We start from the raw sequence: 23491 nt of genomic DNA, 5'->3' as shown, positions 1-23491 counted from the left end.
TGCCTGACACATGAATAGGTTCATAGGGATGGTAGAGTGAATAAAGTGCAGATCCAGAAAATAACAAAACAAAACATAAATTTCATGAGATTTCTCTGAAGCTATGGAATATGATAATGAAATCATGAAGCATAAGTATACTGTTCAGTATGAATGTTAGTGTTTTCACATCTTTCACTAGATTCATGTAAGAGGAAATATTTAATGTAGTATCTATTAACCAAATAATAGAGAGGGATGCCACTTCTTACTTACAGCTGATTTCAGAAATCAAATCATTACTCTCAATTTAATTCATAAAATTTGGCAGCATACCTACTTCTAGTCCTGAAGTTATTTCTTCCAACTCCTGCTGCATCTGAAATAAGTCAAATATTATTTATAATCTTCAGGTAAACCAGAGACATTTTCATGGCATTGCTAGAGAGACTAGACTTAACTTGAGGATTGCTTAAATAGAGAAATAATCACATAATAAAATAAAATTCCTATTTATTTCACATTTAGATAACAGAATGTGTATGTGTGATGCTGTCTACAATCATCTAATAAAAAAGTACAATTAATATTGGTCTACTGAATATACATGACTTCAAAAAGGGTGACATTTTCTCTTATCAGTACAAAGGTTGGACAATTCAAATCACATTTTCACATGAATGTGTTACTTTGAAATTCTTAGGAAAACTCTACCCTTTATAAAACATGATGAGGTTTTTTCACTGTAATTGATTTTTCCTTAAAATAAAATTTTTATTTTCCACTTCTAATAAAACTAAAATATTAAAGTATGTTCTATGCTACTAACATTTTAGCACAGAATCATGAATACACATATGAAGAAAATGGCACTGTCATAATGTCATGTGAATATTCTACTGGCTAAGATTAGGTAAAAATATTGTGCTGCCTGTCTTATGACTGACATTTTGTCATATGAACACTAAGATCTACCAAAATTTGCTTGAAATAAGGATAAATATAGGTTAGAGCCAGTTTTCAAACTTAGTTTCTTTGATTCACGATGTTCTAGAATTAGAAAAGAGGTCAAAAATATATAGCTCATGAATTGTAATTTTTATTTCTTTTCAGAAATTAGTACCAGGTTTTGGAAACATCTGGCTGCTTATAGCTGCAATTTTTAGTTATTTCTAAAAATGTGTGAAAACATTTCTAACTATTAATGTATTGTAAATGTTCTCATATAGAGGATTCTTGTTTAACTCCTTTGTATAAAAGGTATTCTCCCTCTAAATGCCCAAAACGGGGCCTGAAAGAGTATATTCAAGCTAATAAATATATTGTGGTGATAATCATAATATGACATCTGATGCCTTCACAAATGTCTGACTAACACTTTTCCCAGTATTTTGAGAGACTGTTTTCAAGAACACTTTTGTGAGAACGCCACCATAGAAAGGCATGAACAAATGAATAATCTGATAACAGTATTACCAGCCAGGTGTTGTAAAAGTACAACTCAATACCAGATAAAGGGAGAAGGCTTTATCAACAGAATCTTACGTTACCATTAATAAACACTATGTAAAATGTACATCGTAACGTGACTTGAACTAAGGGCCTATTAATGTAATTATCTTTTCCCAGGTTACATATGAAAGCTCAGAAGGGAAAGGGAAGGACCCAGATCCCAGGAAGGGAGCTGCTCTGGGAGGGGCACCCAGAGGCTTAGGAAAAGGGTCTGGAGTATTGATGCTTCTAGTTTTGTCCTGGCTGGTGGGAGGCTTGAGTGATTTTATCTATATTGACAAGTGAGACTGTCAAATATTAAATGATGTTTTAAAAGACTCTTTCATTTTATTCTTACTTTCCCCTTAAATCACACATTTTCCTCATATTTCCCTTACTAGAAATTCAGAATTGTTGTCGCCAGTTGAAGGGCAATACAGTGCCTGGCACAGATTATAGAAGGAAAAAAGACAGCAAAATGTCTTGATAGATTTTCCATCTTAGTCATCAATCATTCAAGTGATGGCAAGATAGAGAGACAAAAGTGAATGCCATTTTAAAAGTTCAAGTACATGCCTCATTTAACTAAAAAGTGCTGTGCAATTGCCCACCAATAGGCAAATTTTACAAAACTTGAGATTAAAAGGCTGTAATTACCTTAGCAATTAAACATGTACTTTTATGTAAGGAAATGACAAATCTTTTAATTTAAAAAGAGAAGTTAATCTTTGTAGTACTACAGGTTTATTTAATTCATAAAACTTACCTCTCTTGGACTGCTATAAATAATAAATATCCAGATGTGGTTAAGTGTTTGGATGCCAATCATTCCCTTGTGACTACGGGTGGAAACTTTGAGATGGTAGAGGAAAACTTCAAAAGTGTTATGAACCACAACCACAGCCAAACTAAAATCAATTGGAAGGAAGCCAAAGGACCTCTCAATATACTTCCTGTTATTACAGAAAATTCAATCTCTAACATCTAACTTAAATGCAGCCTTTAAACAAATCTAAAATGTGTCATTTTACTTACATGTATTGAATAACATTACTATCTGGGTATCTCTTGAAAATGAGAGCTGCAGGGAATTTAAGAAAATAGAAAACTTTCTCTTTCCTCTCTTTATTAACTCAGATAATTATAACCATTACTAATCATGCATAGGTCATTTAAACAACTCAGTATTTCACCAAACTAAAAACAGTAATTATATCAGAAATCTGAAACCCAAAGGAAAGAAGATCATATAACTAACCTCACTCAAGTTATTCTTCAAGCTGGTATCTAAAGTCCATGGGCAGGAAGAAGAAAACAGTGAGTATTCTCTTCCAGGAAATTCTCTGTGAAGACCTAACCCATCAACAACAGTTCCAGCAGAAGCTGACTCTGTGCTCATTGTACAAGGGCCAGAGAAACTTCTGGTCTCCTGTGTCTCTGCAACAAGACTGCTACTGAACGCTGCTGGCCTCTCAGTAGCTCTGTGAAGATTGCAAAAAGACAAATGTTTAGTATTTCATTTTTTCTTAAATGATTCCTAAATGATTAAATTTTCAAAAAGTGACCATAAGAGTAAATGGAACTTCCCAGTAAATAGTGTTTTAACTTTGAAGATGTGTCAAAGCATGCCTACTCTGTGCAGTTACGCTTTCACAATTGTTCCAAAGAAGTGAGTGTGTGTGTGTGTGTGTGTGTGTGTGTGTGTGTGTGTGTATATATATATATATATATATATATATATATATATATATTCCTAGGGGAATTGCTAAAAAAGAAGTAATTTAAATAAAGTAAGGAGGGTAGAGAAATGTCTATCAATGATGCAGCAATGTATGGCTTAACAAGTAATAATTGCTGCCTTCTGCAATGGATCTATTTATAAGATTCTTGTGGATGCCATAAGAAACACTTGTATTGAAAGGAATAGTAAGTGAAAATGAACAATGTGAATTTATCAGTTTGGTGCAATATAATGGCTATTTCACTATGTACAAACATATCAAAACATCATTTTATACTCCTTAAATACACACAACAAAATGATTATCCCTATAAAAAGGTAGATTAGTAGTATTCCATAGTTACATATCTGAAATTTTACTAATCCACTCATGTATTGATGTGCATTTGGGTTATTTCCACATCTTTGCAATTGTGAATTGTGCTGCTATAAACATTGGAGTGCAGATGTCTTTATGAAAGAATGTCTTTTTGTTTGTTTCTTTGTTTTCTGAGACAAAGTCTCACTCTGTTGCCCAGGCTAGAGTGCCATGGCATCAGCCTAGCTCGCAGCAACCTCAAACTCTTGGGCTGAAGCAATCCTTCTGCCTCAGCCTCCTGAATATCTGGGACAACAGGCATGTGCCACCATGTCTGGCTAATTTTTTCTGTCTATGTTTAGTTGTCCAGATAATTTCTTTGTGTTTTTAGTAGAGACAGGGTCTTGCTCTCGCTCAGGCTATTGCTCAGTCTCGAACTTCTGAGCTCAAATGATCCACCTGCCCTGGTCTCCCAGAGTCCTAGCATTACAGGTGGAAGCCACCATGCCTGGCCCTAGAACATCTTTTTTTCCTTTGTTTAGATGCCCAGTAGTGGGATTACTGGCTCAAATGGTATTTCTACTTTTAGCTCTTTGAGGTATCTCCAAATTACTTTCCACAGGGGTTGTGCTAATTGGCAGTCCCACCAGCAGTGTAAAAAGTGTTCCTATCTCTCCGTATCCAGGCCAGCATTTGTTGTTTTGGAACTTTTTGATACGGGCCATTCTCACTGGAGTTAGGTGATATCTCGTTGTAGTTTTGAGTTGCATTTGCCTAATGAGTAGAAATATTGAGCACTTTTTTATATTTGCTGGCCATTATTCTGTCTTCTTTTGAAAAGTTTCTGTTCCTGTCCTTTGCCCATGTATTGATGGGGTTGATTGTTTCTTGTTGTTTTCTTAAGTTCTATATAGATTCTTATTATCAGCCCTTTATCAGATGTGTAGAAAGCAAATATTTTCTCCCATTCTGCAGGTTGTCTATTCACGCTAATGATAGTTTCCTTGGCTGTGCAAAAGTTTTTTAATTTGATCAGGTCCCATTTGTTTATTTTTGTTGATGCTGTGATTGCTTTGGGGTTCTTCTTCATAAATTTTTTGCCTAGGCTGATGTCTGAAAGAGCCTTGCACCTCTTATATTATCCTGGACAGAGATTGAGCCCGTCCTTTGATGTGAGGTATCACAAGGGTTGAAAACATGCACCACATGTACTCGCCATCAAATTGGTACTAACTGACCAACACTATGGTGTTCACATGGTAGTAATACTGAGTGGGTGCTGGTCGGGGGAAGGGTAGAGGGTAAACCCACAACTAATGGAAGCAGAGCACACTGTATGGGGAAGGGACATGCTTGTAGCCCAAGCTTGGGCAGGGCAAACAGCATTGTACGCAACCGTTAGGTTTATTACAGGTAGAAACCCAAAAAGGATGTATAGGACAGAATGTGGTTAATGCAAAGCTTAGGCTCATAAAACAATAGCCACAGCAGTCTGGGGAGACCCCGGACTTTGTAGATCAGACAGCTGCAGCCAGCATTCCTTCCCGCTCCCTCCCTGATGGAGACCAAGGCTATCCCTCCCTAGGTCTCCTGATGAGGACTATGCCAGAACAGAAGGATGGATGCGACTGGGGAAAGGGGCCATAGGACTTGGTCATTTTAAGAAAAATGTACTACAAACAACTGTTGTGCCCACTGTCCTCTGCTGCCCATAGCAGGAAGCAATTCTCCACCTGCCAGTGTGGCCCAGAAACAAAGAACTGAACACAGCTGGTGGGAGGGGGTCGGCTATCCCGGTTTATAAAAAACCTGATTGAACTCCCTTCTGTGTTGACACTTCTGACTCAGCCCACCCACACCCGGGTGAATAAACCAGCCACATTGCTCTCACATAACCTGTGTGTGAAATGTGTCCTTTAGGTCATTCATTCACCCTTTCAGTAACCAAAATGTTTGTACCCCCATAACATCCTGAATAAATAAAAAAAAAAGAAAATGTAGAAATTATTATTTTTGGTAAACCAATATAAACAAGATAATTTACTGAGTGCCAGAATGCACCAAAAGTAGTTGCAGTACTTGGCTATTTGGTTCGGGCTGTAGTCTTCCAAAAAGGAGTCAAACTCATTAATATTTTCATTTAGGGGGATGGTGACAAGCAGTTTTATGACAGTATCCCTCTCTAAATCATAAAGCTTCCAAAATACTTAGCTCAAGGACTATCAGGTCAGGTTAACTACGTGAGACTATTAAGGAGAAACAAAGCCAGATAAAACAAGAAAAGAGGGAGAGATGTAAACTGTTCTGCACTCCCATTTTAAAGGCAAGTTTATTTATTAATATAATTTTCCAAAATTATATTATCTAGCTAGCTTTCACTTCCCACTAATTTCATGAACCTGTCTTAGTAAAAGGCGTGCTTTCAAGGCAAATTAATGATCTTAACTTATTTTCCATTCCATATTTTGACTTACATTTTTAGTTTCTTTGGCAAGTATTTTCTGTCTTCTAACTCTAATTGATAGAAGTGTTTATATTTTTCCAGTTCAATACAATGAAAATCTTCTGGAGCAGTTGTCATATTGGAGATTTGGGATTCAAGATTATTCATTCTGAATTCCCTCTGACTGCTTACTGCAGCCAGATGATTCTCTCTCAACTGTCGTCTGTATTCTTCCGATGCTGCTTGTGCCTGAAACAAATTAAAAGGATACATTTTTAGCAGTGACAACCTAAACAATTCTTGCATATTTGTTTCCTTCACTTTTGAATCAGACGGTGATTTTATTTGATTTTGCTTTATCTTAGTTTTTAGAGAAAGTATCTCCCTGTCACACAGGCTGGAGTGCAGTGGCCCAGTCGCAGTTCACGGCAGCCTCCAATTCTTGGGCCCAAGCGATCCTCCTGCCTCTACATCCCGACTAGCTGGGACTGCAGATGTGCACCACCATGTCTGGCACATTTTATTATTTTTGGAGAGACGGGGTCTCATTATGATGCCAAGGTTGGTGTCGAACTCCTGTTCTCAAGTGATACTCCCATCTCCACCACCCAAAGTGCTGGCAGGCATAAGCCACCACACCCATCCTCAGAGAGCAATTTTAAATACATGACAAAAGAAGATGAGGTTTAAAATATTTATCAGCAATTATCAACTAAATCGATCATTCAATTTGGGTTTTAAAAAATTGAATCATTCATAAATTAGTACTCAAGGAATCTAATAATCTAAAGAATAGAAATAATTTACAATTTTAAAAACTGAACATTGTAACACAAGTACAATTCAAGAGTATGGTAGAATTTCTAAATCCCATTTTTTTTTTCTTTTCCTAGTACTATTGTTTTATGCTAACTGCATGCTAACTGGCCTAAATATACAAATGATTCTCTAAGGTGCATCACTACTCTCAAAGATCGATTTAGTTGTAATGATGATAGAAACTGAAAAAGTTAAAGGGAGAAACAAACGCCACCCTCATTCTAGAAATCTACAAAACCAATTGCTAAAAGTGTAGTAGAAAAAACACACACAATGTACATATGACAATATAATCTGCAGGGAAATGAATGCAAGTGCAGTTCACACTTAACTAACCTGTAAAAATAGGTTGACTTCTCTTAATTTTTCTGCAATAAACTGTGTGGCTGTTTCTTGAATTTCCTGCTTCTACTGTTGAACCTGACCACGGTCTACCATGTTCTGTTCCAACCTAAGTGCCCGTCAATTCATGACTGGATTACTAAAATTTGGTATATGTATACAAAGAATATTACACAATTGTGTATGACAATAAGAAATGACAGTGGTCTAGCACCACTTATACTTTTCCTGGATTGAGCTTGAGCCCATTATCCACAATAAGGTATCACAAGATCAGAGGAATAGCCTCCACATGTACTCACCATCAAATTGGCACTGACTGATCAACACTATGGCGCTCACACGGTAGTAATATTCTCCAGGAATTAGGGGTTTGGGGAGGGCATAAACTCACAACTAATGGACATGGTGAGCATGGTAGAGGGGAAGAGCGTGCTTCTAAACCCTGCCTGGGTGAGGCAAAGACATAAAATATAACCAAAACATGTGTACCCTCATAATATCCTGAAATAAAATATAAATTTAAAAAAAGTATTTTTTATGTATAACTTTTATTAGCTGGAAACAAGGTATGTTTCTAGCCTGATATTGCAAATACATTTATCATCTAGATATGTTTATATTCAACTAGATTCAACATATGGTCACAAACAAAGATTACTTTAAATTTTCTTTCAGGAACTTTGAAAAAGATTTATGTTTCTTGATACTTACTTCTTCTGGTTTCCCTTTTTCATTTTGATACAGCCTTTCTTTCAACTGATTGCATTCACTGATTAACTGCTTACTTCTATCTTCTAGCAGACGGGTTTGCTTTCCGTTCTCAGCTAGAAGGTTTTTCACAGTATCTTGAAATTGCTCTCGCATATTCATCAGTGTCTCCTCTTTATGCTCTGCTCTGCTGTGAGCGTACACCAGTTGCTCTCGAAGCAACATATTTCCTCTTTCTAGTTCAGATATTCTCTCCTCTAGATATTCCTGTTGTCCAATGTATTTCTTCACGTGATATTGTTCATTTTCATACATTTGATTGATCTTTTCCATTTGACATTCTGTTTGGTAGAGGTGTCTTTGGACACATTCCAAAGACAGAGTCTTATCTCTCAGAACATTTCTTGTGCTATGGAGCTCATCTTCCAGGCTACCGATTTGACTTTGAGCCTTAGAACAGTTTTGACCAAAAATCTCATGGTTTTCTTTGAGATCAGACACAGGTACATTTATTTCATTCCGTAAGCAAAACCACTCATGTCCTGCTCTCTGGAAAGACATTTCGACGTCTCTTCCTGACATCAGAATTTGATCAACGTATTGATCATGTATTGCAGCAGTCAGTCTAGAACTGCAGGATTCAAGTTCTGCTTGCAGTTGTTCCTTGCTCTCTTTTTCATTTTGTAGTTGAGCATTTAGCAAGGCATTCTCACATGCCAGAGCATTAAGCTGGTCACTATACTGAGATACTGTGTCTGTTAACTTTTCCACATTCTTTTTCATGGTCATTTGAAGGTTCTCATTCACTTCTTCCACAATTTTAATGTGGTTGATATACTTATTTTCTTTTTCCTCATTCTGATATTTTATTGTGGCTATTTCCATTTGTAGCATGGCTATTTCTTCATGCAACATGTCATTTGTACGCATGAGAAATCGTTCTTTTTCATAACTCTGACAAATCTAAGTACAACAAAGGGAACTTTTAGTTAGCACTCAATGAAATGACATATGATTTCTTCTTAAAATAAAGGAGAACCTATCCATTTATACATTGAAAATGATGCAATAAGAGGATATCCAACTGGAAATAGAAGATGGATCAAAACCTCACACTGTATAATAGAGCATAAATTCTCAAAACATCAAACATTCATTTCTGGAAAATGAATCCATGAAAGGAAAAAGGAAACCATTAGAGAATTTTTAAGAATCTCAGAATTGGAAAAGCCTTTCCCTGAATTACAACAAAATCAAAGGCATAAGAAGAAAGATTTATAGATTTGACTACATTAAAAAATTGGGTTTACACTGTAACAGCTAACCTCTGCGTTACCCATAGGAAGAGACTTAGCTTTGCATATATTTGGACAGATAAAATTTCCTTATAGATATTCTACCTTCCTAGCTATTTGTAGTCAGTGTGTATGGTACATTGGTGGACAAATGATGTATCTAGGCTTTGTCCTACACCATTTCTACATACATCAACAAACTCATTTAGTTATCACAGTTCTGAAAAGGAGAGGTTAACAATGTAGGCAAGCTGTGGAATTTCCCCCAGGTCTTCTGATTCTACCTCTACCAAATCACAGTTACTTCTCTTGTGTAAGCATATAAACACAAAGGAAGCCTTTCATTTCAAAACACCAGCCATAACTAAGATAACATTGATTGAGCTCTTCTTAAGAAAATCATGAATTGCCATCACAATGGCTCTTATTTTCTCCTGGTTACAATGTTTGAAACCGTAATCAGTGTGAACAGGGGAAAATGCACTCAATCATTTTACTAGGAACAAAACACTTATCAAAAAATTCTCACTAAGTCTATGTTATGGCATACTATTGTTTGCAAAACCTCTTTGTACTGAAATAAGACACTACTTGGAGCAAATTGTAACTCCTCTCCATAGTGAGGAGCATGGCATCCCAAATATGGTCTCTGAACTGGCTGTCCTTTTCCTCCTTAACCATCAGTGCAAGTAATAAACTAACCTCTCCATTAATATATCAAGGGAATGGAATCACTTCCCAAAACTAGAACATCTATTCTTAGTAGCAAGGGATTTGAGATTATGAAAATACCATCAATTCCTACAGAAAACATTAAAAGCCTCTGATTTGGATGAGGCCATTGTGACTATAACTACTGGACTATGGCAGAGAAATGTAACTGAATTGAGAACAATATTTTATCCAATGGGCCAAAAATGCCACCACCATCACTGCCATACATGTATAAATACACAGACACGCAGCTTAAAATACTTTATACTTTCCAAGATGCATATAGTTTGTGTTTTACATATTAATATATACACATACAAGCACACACAAACACGTATGTGAAAATGACTAAAGAAAATACCTGAGATTCCATTTCCCTCAGAGTCATTTCTGTTTCAGTTTGTGTGTAAAGTTGATTGGCCAGAATCCAACCTTGTAATTGTCTGGCATTCCGCTCTCCATATAGCTGCCTCTGACTCTCGTTGTACTTTTCTGCAAGCTAGAGATATAGTAAAGTTTTTGGTCTAATAGCATCAGGGAAAAAAGTCCAAAAAGTTAATTAAGAGTATAACCTTTAACAAAGCTGTGAAAAGCAAGAGCTTATGGAAGACAAGGACTTTTTTGTCTCAAGAATTACTCCAATTTTAATTGAATAAATGACAGCTAAATTCATCAAAGAACAACAATTTTAAATACACACATATATAGTACTGTGAAAAAAAATTTACAGAACATTAAACTAGTTTCATTAGAGTTTCAAAGCTATAGACCTTACTGTAATATAAAAATGCCTAAATTAACATTTTTATTAGTGATTAAACTCAACTTTCCCTTCATTGCTCCATGCAGAACGCATATACTGAACACTTATCAGATGCCAATATTTATGATAAGGAATTTTAGCTAAAAATGCCATAATTCATTTTTAAGATAACATTTTTCTTGTGTTTTAATCCTACATAACATATATTTTACCAAATTGATGTAAGCAATATTGTTGACATGAAGTTAATCTGGGGAAAGGACATGGTTGAAGTTCTGACTCGGGGGCGGGGGGGGTGATGGGCGGGACATGGCAATATATATAACCTGGACTTTTATACTCACATAATAAGCTGAAATATAAAAAAAATAGAAAGTTTTACCGAAGATCAATTTACCTCAGACAAATAGTTTCTTAATATATTCATTTCTGCATTCAGTGTTTTGACAGACTCTTCAGCTTGTTGTTTCATTTCAACTTCTTTCCTGCATTCCTCTTCCTTTTTTCTTATCTCTTCTCGAGTGTTTTCATATAACAGATCAGCATTTCTTCTCTTCTCTCCTTCTTCTTTTAAGGTACATCTGCAATTAAATACACTTATCTTTTAAAATTAGTTTTTTGTAGAAAATACAAAGTCCACTTTATGATCTGCCTCTTCATATGTTGGTTTATTATCCTAATAAAATTTCCATGCTCTTGAATATTTTTCCTACTTCTCAGGTTTTTAATTTCTCATTTCAGTCTCTTCCAAAGGATATAAAGAGTACTGATGAAAGAACTATCTGCTAACTGATAAGTTTGTGTTACTAGTACCTCTGGTAAATATTATGGAAAAGAATACTGGCAATGATCCACTAAAGATACAAGTTGAAAGTTTCCTTGTTTTCACACAGTCATAATTACCCCTCAATTAGGGCAGATCATTTCAAGTTAACTAAGTTTTAAAAAGTCACTGTTTATAAACAAGCTTAGACATTCAGTAGAAATAAATTGTCAACTTCATGACATATTGCAGGTATCCCTAACAATAATTTACCGTGTAGGAGAGCACCTTCCCATGTCTTTCACAGAACATGTATCTACAGATTACCATGATCCAGGAACAGCCTAAGGAGTCCAGTATCTATTACCCCACACCTTTTGCATTTCTTTGTTTGGTAACATGTTCAGTGTATCTTGCTCATTATTTTATATTTCATAAAAAATTTTAAAATCTGCTTTGGAACAAGAGAAGATCTAATATTTAATTAAATAACATAGGATAATATGTATTTTAACATAGAACTCTGAATTAACTTTATCTCTGTATGAGAGAGTGATGTTGAAGAAACAAATCCGTAATTATGTTCCATGTTACTTTTTGTTCCATGCATATTCAGAATAAAAGCATATAAAATTTTTAAAATTCATTCTGGGTTGAGAAAAATGGCCATTTCACATTCTGTTCAATTGTAAATTAATATGAAGTTTCTTGAGAAAAAAATATCAATATTGATCAAAGATCTTTCTTTAAAAGTTCCTATACTTTCACCAAAAATTCTACATTGAAGAAATTATTCAAAGTAAATAGTTAGAAATGTAGGAAAATATTTATATCAAAGCTGTTCCTTGTAGCATTGATTATAATACAGAAAATTTTAAAATTCAAAACATAATTTCTGGAATAATGAGATTTCCAAATTTTAGACTTCTATGTAGCCATTAGCATTAAGAAGTAAAAGAATATGCATTTATTAGTAGACATATTCACAGTTTATAACTTACTGTCTTACTTTGAAGAATTTCACACTCTACAACATCACAGATTTTACCCCTGTTAAACCCCAGAATGGAAGTAGCAATTACTCAAATTCTCCTGTAGATCTTTAGTGTGAAGTAAACAGTACATGCAAACATTTCTTTAAAACTAGGATGTCATACCTCAAAGTAGAGAGTTCACATTCCCATACGGCTTTTTCATAATTTAACTGTGACATTATTTTTTTGGCTTCATAGAGCTCATCTTGCAGAACGCTAACCTCGTTTTCCATTTTTCCAATTTTTATTGTGAGTCTTTCACACTCATTGCTTTTAAGTTCTACTAATCTTTGCTGGGAAAGAATGGCATCTTGCATTTTCAATAGGATAACAAAATCTGTATTAGGGAGAAAACAATAAAGATATAAAATACATGAGTACTTTTGGGATATAAAGGACTGCACATTTAACAGTCATTCATTCATACAATGAACAAATATATAGCGAGGGCCTGCAATGTGGAGGACCTTACACCCAGCTCTGAAGATAAAACAGATAAGACCTCTGTTCTTATTTAAATACTTTAAGTGTGGTCAGGAACAAAGACAATTATAAATTCAGATAGATGCTATAAGTAAAGAGAGTTCTATGAGCACTTAAGAAAAACTGATCTACACTGAGCCCAGCGAACTGTCTCTGAGGAAGGGATGGCAACACTGAAAAACAGAAGATGAAAGGAAGCAGTTGAGCAAAGGGAGAAGGAAAACATTCCAGCCACTCTACAGCCTGGGCTGAAGCTCCACTGCAATCTGCTTCCAGCCAAGTTGGAGGAACAGGTGCTGATTGACCTTCTTACCTGAAACAACCAGAACAAAATAGACAAGGCACATTAAACAACGATTTTCAGGACAGTGGACTTCAAGCAATGGAGACCATGATCCCCGAAAGAAAGGAAACAAGTGAGCTAAGCCTTATGAATGCCTCAGCTCTCTGCCTTGACAGACGTTCCAGGCCATGACTGAGGGAGGAAAAACCTCAGGTAGAGTCTCCCAGACTCCCCGAGTTGAGGTGATGAAACTGAGAGTCTGGTAAAACCAAGGCAGAGAGAGATCACAGGACAGAACACTGGATAGGAGAGAATAGCACAGGGAAAGAAACCTGGAGACCTGCAGAGATCCCCTGTTGGGTATTTAGTAGAGTAACGAACAGTGCATGTTTGCTAGGAAACTACCTAAACCAAGGGTGGGGGGTGGGGAAAAGCTAAAAGAAATAGAGGAAACCATGCCTGGTGTTCACACAGAGCCAGGAAGAGTGGCCATTCCCATGAGCCAGGCTGGGAAAAAAATCATACTAGCAAAAAACAAGCAAATTAAAATTTTAAAAATATTTACAACTTCATCAAACAATGAAATACAGACAAAACTGGTAAAATCAAGAAAACCTATACACTGAAAACTATACAATATCACTGAAATAATTACATTCCATTATATAATTGGAAAGATACCGTCTGGTGCCAGAACAATTGAATATCAATAACCAAAAATGAACTCAAAATGGAACCATAGATCCAAATATTAATATAAGCCCTAAAACTAGAAAACTTCCAGAAGAAAGCACAGTAGAAAGTCTTTGTGATCTTATGCTGGGCAAAGACATTTTAGACATGCTATGAAAATCAAAATCCATAATTGAACAAATAGATAAATTGGACTTCATTAAAACTATAAACTTCTTCTCTTTATAAGATACTACCAACAGAAAGAAAAGTTAAACCACAAACTGGGACAAAGTCCTTGCAGAAAAAAAAAAACAAAAACATTGTTAATAAAGTAAAAGTATCCAAAATATATTTTAAAAAACCTCCAAAAAGATAGTTCACAAAGAAGTCATACAGATGGCAAGTAAGCATATGGGAAGATGCTCAAGGTTATTAGTTATTAGGATAATGTATATTGAAACCATTATGATATGCACAATACACACCCACCAGAATGCCTAAAATTTAAAAATTCTAAAAAATGGCACAACATGGTGTTTGTGGCAATACAGCGCAACCGGAACTGTCAGATACTGCTGATGGCAATGAAAAACTGTACAAATACTTTGGAAAACAATTGAGTAGTTTCTTAATAAAGGAATATAAAGGGGCATGAGGAGACTTTTGTGAGTGATGGATGTTAACTATCTTGACAGTGGTGATGGTTTAATGTCTCCATATGTGTCCAAAATTATCAAAATGTATATTTTATCTATGTCTTTATCATATATTAATTATGCTTCATGAAAGCCATTGATTAGAGCGACAAGCATCTAAGATGGTGGCTGGAACACAGAGAGAAAGAAGGGTAGAAAATTATGCAGTATAATGCTGGAGAATTGAGATCTTTAACCTTATAGCAATGAAAGGTGATAGCTGCGTTTTAAGCAAGGGAGGACCATGATGAGATCTGGAGTTTTCAAAATATATAATTATGGTTGAAGAGTAGACCACAGTTTGGGCAGCTAGGGTAGAAGGGAAAACAGTTTTAAGTGTATTCTAATATTCTAGGTGGGAGTTAATGGCAACCTGCCCTTGGCTATAGGTAGGAGGAGAAGCAGAGTCAACAAAAAGACTGGGCATGCCATTCACACAGAGAAAAACACAGTGGAATTATCATAACTCTTCAGCTGACAGTGCACAATATACATTAGTTCTAATTGTACATTAACATAAAGTATATTTCTGGGATGAACTCGTGACTATAGCACATCAGTGCTGTATGGTGCCGTGCTAAGCAATGGGTACATATATGTTACTTAGGATACGTAAGAAGGTCTTACATTTATACAATGGTTCTACCTTTACAATACATTCCAAGCTGTTCAACAAGCAAGATAAAATGCTGATAGTAAGAGGAAGGCAACTCACAATCCTCTGGGGCTGTTGCAGATGACCAAGTTAAGTCATCATGGTCACTCATAGACTGTATTTGTTCTTTCACCTACAAAATAAATAACACTGCTTCAATATGTCTCCAAATACTCATAGCATAAAAAAATGTACAGAAGTGCTAGTTATCCAACTTTTATATGAATAAAATCATAGGTTCTTCTAAAAGAAAGGGATTTTTGTTCGAAGGATACCTTTATCGATGCCTACTGCTTCTTACCACTTTTTCAAAGCAAATGACTTTACAACAAAATGTCCACTATTTTCTTATTTTATGTTGTATAATACATATTCTAACAATATTTTTGATAATTTATTTTTAAATACCTTGTTCTTTTCATTAGGTGTTTTCTTTGCAGGCCTGGAAAAACACAAACAATTTCTTTCAGAGAAACAATAAATATATGAAATACAAAGAATAGCTAAAACTTTTGTATATATAAATGTCTAATTTTTATATGATAAAATTCATATGTAAATTTATTTCTCCTCTTCAAAATGTTACAGGTAATTATATTTACAGGCAATATAAAATATAATAATTTTTACAAGGAAGTTTAAATGATAGAAAGTAATATGAAGAGATACAGAAAATATATTAATAATATCATAACAAAGAATTAAATTTAGATCAAGCTTTCTGACATTCAAAACAAAAGGAAACACATCTTAGCTACATTATTTGATAGAAAGAAATCTATCAGGGTATTTTTATTGTGATTATTCTCCTTTTCACGAAAAACAAGCTTTTACTGGCACTGAAACCTATTTGGGAAATCATACTTATGTCCTTATATGAGGGAAACGTTTTTCTCATGATGGTATTAGCTAGCTCATTCCGAACTTATTATGCAGATACTATGCATTATTTTAAGCACTGTGCATGTGGTAAACTCATTTTTGTCCTCACCATAATCCTGTGAGGTAGGTGACACATTAGGTATTTTATAAAGGAAGAAGCTAAGCACAGAAAGGCCACAGAACTTGCTCAAGCCCATAAAGCTTGTCCGTAGCAGACCCAGCATTCAAACCCAGGTTTCTGACTCCAAAGCATGGGTTTCCCCATGTGATGTGAAAGTAACATTTATTTTTAAGTGTTTTAAGTGAGATGATAGCAGAGGAAACAATATTATCATTCCATTTCTTTCCAAAATCATACATAATAACTTCTAAACCCTACAAATGTTTTCTTAAAAGGTTTTATACTCAACCAATTTTGGAAACATATTTTAATAAACTAAACATTTATTTTTTCTACAGAACGTCATCAGCAAGCATTCATTTATCTATTCAACTGTTCATTCATGCATTCAACAAATACTTATTCTATTCAGCATGTAATACATGTGAATGACATTGTTGGTACAATGAAACTTTATTTTATACTTTAGAACTTTATAATCCAGAAGTAATAATCTGTGGTAGATCATAATAGTTTGCTTTTTTATTGTACATGAAGAAAGCCCTCCCCACAATCTAAATAATTATAAAGTTGACACATATACCTGATACTTTAGAGCACCTTACCAAATCATAGGTATTTATTATGCTACTGGCAAAGGTACTGTAATATATACATGGTCAAAAAGGAATGTTTAAACTGTAATAAATATGCCTTAAGTGTCTGTGTGTTTTTACTACACTTTTTAAAAATCCTATCTATTACAGTTTAATTTTTAAGTCATCATTGGCATCTTTAATTCAATTAGAAAATTTCATTTCTGAACCAGTTCTGAAGAAATAACATCCTACTATAAAATCATACATGAATAGAACTTCTAAGGACAATTAGTTTACTACAAATGCTTAAAACGTAATGTATGAAGGTTTCTAGTGCTCAGACATGTAAACAAAATTAAATTTCCTTCTCTACTTGGTCATTCCCAACAGCATACAAATATATTCTCTAAAAGCTTCTAATTTAAAATAAAGAAATAAAACTCCCTTGAATCCCACATTCTTCTTCAGTTATTACCCATTTCTCCATTGCCTTTCCCAGGAAAATGTCACTCAAGAGCTGTCCATGCTGTCCACTACAGTCAGGGTTCCATGGTAACCATTTATTGAAACTGCTCCTTTCTTGAGCTACTTCACTTAGGACAATGGTCTCTAGTTCCATCCACTCTATAATAAATTACAACTAACTAAGGGGCACACACAGACACACAGGGAACTAAAAGTCATTGGAAATCAAGCAGGGGGAAATAGGGAAAGGGGCACAGACCACCCTGAAGGGTATACTGAACACTGCTCAGAGGATACAGGCACACTCACAGCCCTCACTCAAGTTTTACAAAACCCACCCATGTAACGAAAACATTTGTACTCTCTTAATATTTTGAAATGAAAAATAATAATACTTAGCTTAAAATACAAAAAAAAAAAAAAAAGAAACTACTGCTCTACTCCTTGTCCAAGTTCACTTGTCCTCATCTTAATCAATCATTTCACAGCATGGATACAGTTGAGCATTCTCTAGTTTTGGCAGGCAACACTATTATATTTCCAGTAAAAGTAATCACTGCTGACATTCTTTTACAAGGACATAAAGGACTTATAGATTTTATGTTCCTTCATTCTATTTCACTTCAGGCGCTGTCATCATTCACACCTCCAGGTACTAAACTGGCCTGCGCATACACTGCTCATCACAGATTCGTTTGAGGTCTGTTTTTCATTTTCATTTTTCTTTACTTCCCTTATATGCAATGCAGGACCAGTACTTTAAAACAAATACATAAAAGAGATAATGTTTTCTAATAATTCTATTGACAATATATAAAAGGGAATTTTTTATAAACTTCTACATCTTCTCCATTTCAATTCACTTATTAATTTAAAAAAATATTATGAAGCACCAACAATATGCAAAGAAATACATATTCCTTGCTTCAAAAAAAAAGGTCAAATGCAATTATGATACAATGTGATACACAAGACTGAATCTTTTTGAAAAGTTCTACATGAGCCCAGGGAAGGCTTCACAGAACAGACAAAATACATAAAAGAAGCTCACCAGGCAAAAAGTAGGAGAAAGCCAACCAACTTAAGGAAAGAATGTGAGTACCAAGATGAGGCACAGGGTGTCTAGGTGTTTCTTAGGAACTTGAAAGGAAAAGTGTAAAATACATAGAAGCAAATGCTGAGAGGTGAACGCTACGCTGACCTTGAATCCTACACTGAAAGCTGGGAGCTCACTGCCTACAAGAAATGATTCTTAGGCATAGGAGCAATAATTAGATTTGTGCTATATTTTTGGTTTTCTGTTTAAATATGACAATGTTTCACTTCAAAAGTTATAAAATAGCATGAAGCACACATAACATGAATGTAAGAAATCGGCAAATATCTTAGGGGAAATCCTTACTTTTAGAATACCTATATATCATTCTATATAGGATTTATAAATGGTAATATTGTGATGAATTATAATTTTGTTTGAAAATAAAATAATTTTTTGACTTTTATATACTTTTAGCCTAGCTAATTCTAATGTAAATAGTAAGATATACCAACAGAAAAGTGTATTTACTTTTTTGTGGAATAAACACATGTGTAAGAAAATCACTATCATATACGTATATGAATTTACAAAGAAACCAAAATTTCCCACAGGAGATTATGTTAGGAGTTGAGCATGAGCCTTTAAATATATCAAAAACAAAAACAAAAGTAACAGCTATAAAATGAATCATGTAGATAACTGTTCTGTTTAAGACTAAGCAGGCCAGAAAGAAAAGGGGGTTGGGGAGAAATCTTCCTGAGAGCAATTATCAAACAACTGCTCTTGACTCAAACTGCAAAATAAGTTTACGATTCTAGAATAACAAATAGTTTTCATTTTGAACATAGTTGATAGAAGGCTGATTTCAACACAAAATGTCTGGTCCTCACACTTAGAAAATGACTGATCTGTAGCCATGGTAACAAATAGCCACCCCCAAGTAGTTTTAAATCTAGTCAATCCATCAGTGACCACTGGCCTCATTCACCAATCAGTATCAGCCACTTGCTTCTGAGAGACAGCCAGTCAGACACAAACTCATTCCAATAAACATGCCTGGGAGTGCCCAGCACTCAACCACTGTGTCACTCAAATAACCGTGCTAGTACAGATGATGTCAACCCACGTATTCCTCTGAAAGGCTGCCAGTCCTTCAATGCCACTCTTCCCAAAACCCTGTGTAAGATCAGCAACTGCTCTGTCGGAAGAAACTGCGTCACCAGCATAGCTCTCTTACTAGAGAAAGCAATAAATTCCAACTTCATCTTCTTATTTCAGATATTGAAGGCTCACCACTCTTTGGAAAGAATTGTTAAGTCCATTAAAATTACCTCACTTATATTTTACTTTTCTTAATAAACACAAATGAAGTTTGCAATTCCTTTGATCTGTCTTACCATATGTAAGACAATCATCATTACAGTAAAAGAGTAAATACTGAGTAAACACATTATTGGGCTTTTCTCCCTAAATGAAAACAAATAAATATACAGAATATAGCTTATTAAAGTGTACGTAAGAATTCAAAAATGCATAACCGCTAGGTAAAGTTGTCACAATGAACCCATGTCACACTTTTAAATGAGATTTAGTCTAATGATTAAAACAATACCCACAGGGTAAACTCCATACACTCAGTTAATACAAGTGTATGGAGTAGGTCCTTATGACATTACATGCTAGGCTGTTTTCCAGACACAGGGGTATGGCAGTGAACACGCAAAAGTCCTATCATGAGAGTGAAGGAAACACACAATGACAGTAAACAGAAAAGCTGGGCAAACTGCATCATATGTTAGAGGAGAAAAGGTAAAGCAGGATAATGAAATGTTTATGTGTCGGAGAAGAGGCATGGTGGAAATGTTAGCATGTCTAGAAAAAGCCTTGCTGAGAAAACAGTTGTTAAGGAAAGAACTGAAGAAATAGACAAAAGGAGGCCAGAAAGATTTCTGAGGAAAACCATTTAAAATAGACAGAACTGCCAAGTACAGAGGTGTGCCTGTAGAGTTTAAGGAATAGTGAGAAGTTCAATGAGGCAGTAGCAGAGCTAAAGGGATTTAAAAAAATGGAAAATTAAGGCAGAGGGACTAAAGATCAGATCACGTGCTTCCTTTTAGGTATTAAGAAGAATGGTGACATATACTCTGACTGAAATGGGAGGCAATTGGGATGTTCTGAGCAGAGGAATGACATCCTCTGACTTGTTTTAATATGAGCACTGGGTTAAGCATTGATGGAAAGAGGACTAGAAAAAAAAGACCATTTAGGAGTGCGTTACACTCATCTAGACAGCAGATGGTGGTGGCTTAGACATTGGTGGTGGCTTCACCAATCTGTGAATGGTTTCTGCATCTATTTTGAAGGAAGACCTGACAAGATTTGCTGACAGATTTGGTATGAGATGTCAGAGACAGAGAGGGAGAAAAAAAGAGAGAATGAGAGAGAGAGAGATGTCAAGGATTACCCCAAGGTTTTTGCCAGAGTAACTGAAAGGGTTCCCATTAACTCCGGTAGGAAAGACTCCATGATGAGGGTGAGGTATAAGAAAGAACATCAATAGCTCAATTTTGGACCTCGTAAGCTGTGATACCTAATAGCTAACCAAAGAGGGAGGTCAAGTAGGCAGTTTTGTCTATAGGTCTGGAATTAAGAAAATCATTAGCACACACAAGGTAGTAAAAGTCATGAGAAAGAAGCCTGAGGACTGAGCCCTGGGACACTTCAATGTGCGAAAGGTGGGGTGTGAGGATGAACACACAAAACAGACTAAGATGGATGAACTAGAAAAGAAGGAGGAAAAACCAGGTGAGTGAGTGATATACTGAAATTCAAGGGTAAAAGGGATTATGGAGGAGAGAGTTTTTCACTGGAGAAAAGATTGCTGACAGAGTGAGTAAAATGAGGTCTCAGAAATTATATCTAGATTTATTAAAGTGAAAATCAGTGGGAACTTTGAGAAAACCAATTTTGCACTAGAGGTGGGAGTGAAAATTGCTGGAATGAGTTCAAGAGTGAATGGCAAAGAAATTCAAGTCCATGTGCAGACACTAGGCAGTTTTTTCAGGGCCATCATACCTAAGTGGCATGATCATGGACACTCTAATGTTCTTCTTGTTTAGCTATATATTTCAATCACTATAAAATAATTATATAGTATATTTTCACACTTTAAATGTTTCCAAATTGTATACATATGGCATTTTAAAAAACGCCAGACCAAGGTATTAAAGAATAAATTCACAAAAATTATAGAATTACAAGATCCTATGAACATTTCTAGATCATATAAGCTGATTTTTGCTTATACTTTTGCCCATACTTATAAAAAAGACCATAGAAACACCAAAACATTCAAAAGTAGTATTTTTGCCTTTAGAAACATCATCCAATTGCAGGATATTTTATACTCATCAAATATAGAAAGCAATCACTCATACTAAAATACTGATTCAAGGACAGGAATAAAAGGGGTAAATGCACAAAATAATCTCATTTTTAAACTGAATGTTTGTAACATATAAAGTCACTGTAGAAAATACGGTATGATGCATACTGACATATATTTAAAAGGAAGGTTAATGCCATGAATTCAGGCTATCTTTACAAAGAAGATTCACCACATTAGCAGCACCTTGGTGTTGGCACGGGGGTCAGCAAATTAGTGTCTTGGGGCCAAGTCAAGCCCGCTGCCTGTTTTCATAAGTAAAGTTTAATTGGGACACCACCATGTCTATTTATTTACTGTCTATCACAGTTTGTGGACTACAATGAACAGAGGCCCTGTGGTTCACAAAGCCTAAATCATTTACTATCTGGCTTTCTACAGAATGAGGTGGCCAATACCTGGTTAGTAGATTAAAGATCCTTTGATGTATTTTAGTAAGTTTTACCCAAAATATGAAAATGTTTATATGGAATATGGATATGCAATCCCTTGGCAATATCTGGATTAATGTGAGGATCCAGCAGGTGAGCACTCATGCATTGAGAACAAAACCCCAACAAATCAATAATTAGCAATTCTGTTGGGAACAAGGTAGAGCTGCAGTGTAGCATGCAGCATCCTTTTGAACCTCAGCAGATATTACAAGAATTCTAACATAATTTGCTTAAGATGTGTCATCAAACTATATGCTTTAAATATCCATCAATTGTGAAGTAATCAGTACACTACAGATCTAACTTTGTTGTTTAAATGGTTGCATATGACATTATTATATGGACATGACAATGTAACTATTTCCTTCTTGATTGGTATGTAGACTACCTCGAAGTTTTTGAGATGATGATGTTACAGTAACTATCTTTAACATGCATATACATGTATGCACGTAACACACTTGTATAAATATTCTGAACACACATATATTATAGATCTTTGACATACATAGGCTATCTATTTTATGAATATATTGGCTTCTTGTATGTTATATACAATATAGAATAAATGTCCTTAACTCGTATGTGTTTACATGTGTTTCTACAAGTCATGTTTTCCTGCAGCATCTAGTCCCAGATCCTAAGTTCCTGGTAGGCCAAAGGAGTGACATATTTGAAGTGTTGATACATGCTACTAAATTACACTTCAAAAAGGATTTGTCAATTTTATTTACCAACAGTGTATCAAAATGCATTTTCCTCACATTTGCCAACACTGCTAATCTTTTAATAAAATGCCAGTATCATTGGAAAATATGTTACATCATTAATGCACATTTTTCTGATCACCGAGCAAGGCTGAATATACCTACAGAAAGCATAAAATTTGTTAATCATGAATATTAGTCCAATTAGAATTAATTGTATAGCACAATAAAATTATCTACTGTTAAATATTGCTACAGGCTTACCTATCACACACTTCATTCTCCATCCTAGGAAATTGCCAACTGTCAGTTTTTCTACTCTTTCTTTCTTGAAGTAATGCGTCATCGTCACTGTCATCACCAGCACCATCACATAGGTTTTCTGATGCTGCCATTTTATTGCTTTTGTGCTTCTCCTTTTCTTCAACCTTTAATGAAAGCTTGATAGTACGAATAATTGTTATTACCTTATCAATAAAAATAACTTTTTCTCTTTTCATTGATTTTATCCCTTGACTCACCTTAACTGTCATATTTTTAATCATTAAATATTTTGTGCTTACTTGAATATTATTGTACATAATTACCATATAATTATAATTATTATGGTATTATTGAAATTTTTATAAAGTCTAC

General features: G+C 35.0%; 1 protein-coding gene across 1 annotated transcript in view; it reads right to left on the bottom strand.

Annotated features, from left to right (window-relative positions):
- Positions 1–23289, bottom strand: part of LOC123629809 (ankyrin repeat domain-containing protein 26-like) — a 45948-nt gene extending 22659 nt beyond the window's left edge. Inside the window, exons 1-10 of the mRNA XM_045539188.1 lie at positions 23120–23289; positions 15593–15626; positions 15245–15317; positions 12517–12730; positions 10994–11177; positions 10195–10332; positions 7828–8787; positions 5984–6201; positions 2729–2951; positions 316–358 (exon numbers count right to left, since the gene is read on the bottom strand). Coding sequence (XP_045395144.1) covers positions 316–358; positions 2729–2951; positions 5984–6201; positions 7828–8787; positions 10195–10332; positions 10994–11177; positions 12517–12730; positions 15245–15317; positions 15593–15626; positions 23120–23250 — 2218 coding nt within the window. The 5' untranslated portion in view covers positions 23251–23289. The remainder of the gene's footprint in view (positions 1–315; positions 359–2728; positions 2952–5983; positions 6202–7827; positions 8788–10194; positions 10333–10993; positions 11178–12516; positions 12731–15244; positions 15318–15592; positions 15627–23119) is intronic.
- Between the last annotated feature and the right edge of the window lie 202 nt (positions 23290–23491).

The sequence above is a fragment of the Lemur catta genome, unplaced genomic scaffold, assembly GCF_020740605.2.
Source record: "Lemur catta isolate mLemCat1 unplaced genomic scaffold, mLemCat1.pri scaffold_47_ctg1, whole genome shotgun sequence".
Classification (NCBI taxonomy): domain Eukaryota; kingdom Metazoa; phylum Chordata; class Mammalia; order Primates; family Lemuridae; genus Lemur; species Lemur catta.
Note: the sequence above shows the minus strand (reverse complement) of the source record. Positions and strands in the feature narration are given on the sequence as shown.